A 6,268-nucleotide genomic window follows, 5' to 3' on the forward strand; every position below is an offset into this window, starting at 1 on the left:
GGGTTAAAGTTTGTAGAAAGTATCAATTTAGGCTTCATGTACAAAATAGTACCAATATAGGCTTAACGGTTACAAAATAATATGAATCTAAGCTTAACGTTTACAAAATAATAAAAATTGAAGCTTAACGTTTACAAAATATATCCAATTTAAGCTAAACGTCACAATTAATCATATTATATTCTTTCTCTATTAACTTTATATATTATTTTTTATTTAGTTTTATTTTCTTATTTATTATAATACAATTAATTATTATTCTTCCTCATTAAGTTCTTATATTTGTATTTCATCAATTATTCCATGACTCCTAAATTCCATGGACTCATGTAATACATGCAAACTAAAAGTAATTGAATATCGTCAAAATTTCGAACACTGGTTAAAATGATATTGATATATGACCATATTGACACACAAAATATCAATTGTCAGCTGACAACTTATCCAAAATGTATCTAAAATGTTACCATACAGCCACACAAAATTCAAAGTAACCAATATCAGTTCCTTAATTTGTACCATGCTAGAAAAATAAAAATATCTTTTTGACACAGCTTAAATTGGATATATTTTGTAAATGTTAAGCTTAAATTCATATTATTTTGTAAATGTTACCTATATTGGTGCTATTTTATACGTGAGGCCTAAATTGATACTTTCTACAAACCTTAGACCTATTTTGGTACTTTATGTGACGTGGCGCTGAGTTGACAGACTTAATAGATGACATGTCACGTTCTGTTAGTAATTCCTAAATTGATGCTATGTTGTAAACGTTAAGCCTAAATTGATATTTTATTGTAAACGTTAAGCATATATTGATGCTATTTTGAACGTGTAACCTAAATTGCTACTTTCCCAAAAACCTTACAGCATCTCCAATGTTTTATACTTACAACTACTCAATATATATGTCACATCATGAATTTAATAAACATCATTTTATTAAACTATCTAACTTGAATGGTTAAACCCTGTAACCACTCAATTATAATGGATCCAGATGGCAACTTATCCAAAAATAACAGTATCCAGATGTCAACTTTTATCTTTTTTTGTAATTGTTCATGAAGAAACGACGTAGTTTCTAAAATAATTAATTAGCTTTTGCCCTATTCATATTCATGATCGTCTTCACGAATCAACCGAAAAAGGTCTCCAAGCACGCAATCTCTCTCTCTCTCCCCTCTTAAGAAAAGAAAAGTTTTTGAAAGGAGAAGCAAAACGAAAGCTAATTGATCAATCAAAGCAATGGCGAGTGACAACGAGCCTGCCAAACTTCTGTTGCCCTATCTTCAACGAGCCGATGAGCTGCAAAAACACGAACCTTTAGTTGCTTATTACTGTAACTCTTTCTATCTCTCTCTGTTTATCTCCTTTGTTGCTAAATCTGAACTCCCACACCAATTTCTAATTACTTATTCCCTGTACTTCTTCCTTTTTTTTGTTCTAAAAGATAATTGTCCTTTATTAATTAATTAGGTCGACTGTATGCGATGGAAAAAGGGTTGAAGATTCCACAGGGCGAGCGGACTAAGACCACCAACTCTCTGCTTATTTCCCTCATGAAACAGCTCGAAAAGGTTCATGTGTTTTTTAATCGCATTTAAATCGATTTTGCTTGTTTTCTCGCTCTAATTAAGGTATTGGTAATTTGATAAAGTGTATAGGGAATTCTCACTTGATTATTGTTTAGCCAAGAAATTAAAAACTACTGGTTCCTTTTTAGCTTTTGGTAAGGGGAACTGAAGAACACAGAATTATGTCCATTTTTTTTAGTAAAAGTGTTCGGGTCATGACGTTGGAAATGAGTAGATTCTGAGGAAAACCGATTATCAGAGCTATCTAAGTAGTTAGTTTAGTTGTTAAATTGTAAGGGCCATAAGAAAGGAATTCTTGAAGCTGTATCCTATTCTGTATTTGCAATTTCGCTGCTAATAAGGCTTTAGGTGCCATAATAAAGTTCCCCAGTTGCCTAATCCAATGTGCTAGAGTTGTGGAATCCGCTTTGCAACTCTAGCTATGATGATGCTATTGGCTTCCTATGATGCTCCTACTTCTTTTACATGTTTCCCTTCAAGCTCAATATTTTGAATTTTTGGAAATTATAAGCTAAATGAACATTCTATGTTTGTTAATACAATGGTCACCTAATGGTTGTTTTCCACTTAGCGTCTTTTCTGTTAGGGAATACTCTACAGTTAAACCTGATCGCTTAGCTCAAAGGTGGATGTATCAAATTTAAACTTTCTGGTTTAGAATGTCATTTTACATTCTGAGATTTATGAGTAAGAAAAACTATACAGAATTTGGCTGCCTTCTGTTTGCAAACTATTTAAACTGGCTTCAATAATATAAAAATTTACCACATTTTCATCCATAATTTCCTTGTTTCTACCCTATGCTGTCATGGCACATCATGGCTGTGGGTGAAGACTCCAGGGCTGAAGTTTCAAGGAGAGAAAATAATGGAGAGAGTTGGGGTTAGGGAGGACATGAGCCCTTCATTCTCTTTGTTGCCTCATTTTTGCTTTGTCCCATTGACCTGATTGTTGTATTGTCAATTTAGTATATTTATTAGCTTATTTGAAGCCAGCATTAGAGTGTGTTATCTCATCTTGATTATGTTGCTTTGTTTACTGTCTTTACTGGGGAAACATCAGTGATGGCATTAGGATTGATTCTAGAAAGGAAATAGATGAGGTTTTGTTCCTCTTTCTTTTTCTAGTTATCGTTATTAATAGTTCTGTGTTTCTGTTATATTTTGATTATGTACATCGTACAAATTGAAAAATAACATTTCGGATCTTTAGGCCAAAAATCATATCTTCAGCTGTCCTTTAGATTTGAACCTCTTTTATGTGTATCTATGTTTGTTCTGTACTCTTTTAGTATATTATTTAAATGTTTCTAGCTTGTCTATGATGTGTATATACCTGCATCTGACTTTTCGCTCAGTCAGTCCGTCAATTGAATTACACACTGTGGAGCCGAGATAGACATTCACTTGTCACCTGCAAGGCTGCAACCATATCTGAGGAACTTTGCTGTTTTTTGTTTTTTTTTTCCCTTTAAAATGTGATAGAAGAGGGCGAGCCTTGGCGCAACGGTAAACGTTGTTGTCGTGTGACCAAGAGGTCACGGGTTTGAGTCTTAGGAGCGGCCTCTTGCCAAATAAATTGGCAGGGGAAGGCTTGCCCCCAGTACACCCTTGTGGTGGGACCCCTCCCCGGACCCTCGCTCAGCGGGGACGCGTAATGCGATCGGGCCGCCCTTTTTTTTTTTTAAAATGTGATAGAAAAGAACCATGATGGTGGATGTTATATGTTAAGAGATCAACTTTTAATGATGTAATCTGCGAAATACATGTGCGACTTACAAAATTCGTAGATGGAGCAACAGGTTGCCAAAGGTGAAACAACCGATACCAGAAATATTGTTTCTATAATTAATCCATTATCAAGGGGTTTCTTTTCTTCTGCTATTGTTAAGTATGTGCTTTCTGTTTGAAAATTATGTCATGAGGGCTTTTCTTAATCTATGATTTCGGCCTTTTACAGGATAAAAAGTCTCTGCAGTTGGGACCTGAAGACAATTTACATGTCGAGGGATTTGCACTAAGTGTCTTTGGGAAGGCAGACAAGCAAGATCGAGCTGGACGAGCAGATTTGTATGACATACTTTTCATTATCTTTAACTAAAAGATTATGAATAAGGAATTAATGAGTCTTTAGAGGCTTACTTAATCATAGTTAGTGCACTAAGATATTTAATTTTAATTTGTTGGCAAGTTATGTCCATATTGATGTAATTGTTCTCCTAACTGTAATTTCTAGATATTGGCATTAAATGTTTCCCTGCTTACAGGAATACTGCAAAAACATTTTATGCGGCGAGCATTTTCTTTGAGATTCTAAACCAGTTTGGTGTCCTGCAGCCCGATGTAAGATTCTAGCTCTCATTTCACATGAAAATTTTATTTGCTTGTCAAGAGTTGAGGGATATTATAGCAACAATTTTGTTTCTAAGTTGTCACTTTTCATAATTTTTCTAGCTTGAGCAGAAACAGAAGTACGCAGTTTGGAAAGCTGCAGATATAAGGAAAGCTTTGAAAGAAGGAAGAAAGCCTAATCCGGGGCCTCCTGCTGATGATGAAGATTTGTTCAATCCATCAAGTACATCTGGTGGTGGCTATGCTTACGTGAGTTCTTCTAAACAACAGTAACTTTTGAGTTTATGCATGCAACAACATATATTTCCTCGATAACTTGATTCCTTATGGTGATTCTATCTTATAGTTAATACACAAACACACACGTAACGACCTTCAGTAGTTTTTTCATCCTTCATGAATCATTGATGACAGAATTAGTTGAATCTTTAGTAACATGATGATACTCCCACCATTCCATTATATAAGTCATTCTAGGGCATTTCACACAAATTAAAAATTCAATTAATGTAGAGTCTCTAATTAATGAATTTATATTGGTTAACTAAAAAAAAATTCTCTCTCATGTAATGGTTGGAGAATAAGTCTTGGAATGTTAAAAAACATATGGACCATGACAAAATTTTAATGTTTAAATTCTTGGAAAATTAGAACGACTTATATTTGGGAAAAAAACTAAATTGCTAGAATGACTTATAAAGTGGAATGGAGGGACTAATATATATGAGGGATGGTAATGTTTTTGCAATAAATGGTTTTTAGTTTAAATGTATTATTTTTATTCTATATATATGCAAATCGTGATAGGAAAGGCTAGAATATTGAATGAGTAGCGAGATTCTGTCTGCAATTTTTCAGCTTAGTTACTTTGGAGGGCTTAATGAATATATCAAAATAGAAAGACGAAAAAATAAAAACAAACGAAAAGTTCCAAAAGGCTAGAAGTTTGGTGCTGAAACATGGCTTTTTGTTCTTGAAGCTTTCTGAATATACTGCTAATATTGGGCAGTGAATTTAATGATGGAAGTATTGAGTATATTGTAGTGAACTGTCAGTGAAAACATAGATACTGTTGAAGAATCTTCAAGTTAAGGTTGTCCTTGCAGGATGGTGGGCCTATTGAAGGCGCTAGAAGTCCCGGCACAGATCCTGATCAATCACAGCATTTCCATGACCAAGCCAATGATCAGCATTCTACGAATATTCCACAATCCTTCCACGAGAAGGTTAACAACAATCATTCTGCTAACGTCGCGTCACAGCCTCAGTTCCCTGATTCTGTCAACAGCCACCATTCCACAAATGTTATGCCATCACTTCCTTCTTACCCTTCTGCTGGTTTTCCTTCCCATGATTTTCATCCGAATCCTCCACCAAGCAGATCAGAAGATCCTCCATATTCTCAGCCGTACCATCACCAATCCTACTCGCAAGAACTTCCACAGCCACCGCCACCACCACATAATTATCCATCTCACGAGCCCTCTTATTCATTTCCCAACTTCCAATCTTATCCTGGTTTTGTAGAGAGCAGTCTTCCAGCAGTCCCAACACATCAGCCTTATTACCAAAGCCCAGATTCTTCCTATGCTCCTCCGCAGTCTGCTCCTCCAAGCAGCTATACACCAACCACACAACATACATCGACGACAGCTCCTCCAATCACTAGAAATAGCAGCGACTTGAATCCGGTCTCGGCTAATACCCAAACTTATAAATACGATTGCAATTACCAGCCTTCTCCTGAGAAAATTGCTGAAGCACACAAGGCAGCAAGATTTGCGGTTGGTGCCTTGGCATTCGATGATGTGTCAATTGCTGTGGAACACTTAAGGAAGTCACTTGAATTGCTTACAAATCCATCTAGTCAGTAAGTTACATTCATCCATATATATGAGTGAGATTCCTGAGGTACTTGTATCATTTGGTTTCTGGCTTTTGAATGATTTGATATGTAAAGTTATTGAACTCTGCACAAGGAGAGATGTGATTTCAACTTTTGATTCATCAATGATGATGTTTGAATATGTTTTTGTTTCTCATTTCTTCTATTTAGATGTCACGTGATGCAATTGTATGCATGATTCAATTAAAACAACAATACTAGTTCAAATATGAGTTGAAACTTGTCTCAATTATACTCTATGAATCCGTGGAAGGAACTAGTCTGAAATACTTCCCTTTAGTCTGATTATAAATTCTGGTCTGTTGTCTTGATTCCATTTAGCATTAATTTGTTTTGTATTAAATATTATATGAATATTCATCTTCTTGATTGTCCATATGGAGTGTAGTGATAATTCCAAAGGTGAA

The 6,268-nt window shown here is 35.1% G+C and overlaps 1 protein-coding gene across 1 annotated transcript; it reads left to right on the forward strand.

The window, feature by feature from the left end:
- Positions 1–1,135: 1,135 nt before the first annotated feature.
- Positions 1,136–5,995, forward strand: LOC136219133 (protein HOMOLOG OF MAMMALIAN LYST-INTERACTING PROTEIN 5). Its single transcript, XM_066006386.1, has 6 exons — positions 1,136–1,348; positions 1,486–1,586; positions 3,564–3,673; positions 3,871–3,946; positions 4,058–4,204; positions 5,062–5,995. Exons 1-6 carry the CDS (start codon positions 1,255–1,257, stop codon positions 5,827–5,829), a joined length of 1,296 nt encoding a protein of 431 aa, XP_065862458.1. The 5' UTR covers positions 1,136–1,254; the 3' UTR covers positions 5,830–5,995.
- The last annotated feature ends 273 nt before the right edge of the window (positions 5,996–6,268 follow it).

Source organism: Euphorbia lathyris, chromosome 2 (genome assembly GCF_963576675.1).
Source record: "Euphorbia lathyris chromosome 2, ddEupLath1.1, whole genome shotgun sequence".
Taxonomy (NCBI): domain Eukaryota; kingdom Viridiplantae; phylum Streptophyta; class Magnoliopsida; order Malpighiales; family Euphorbiaceae; genus Euphorbia; species Euphorbia lathyris.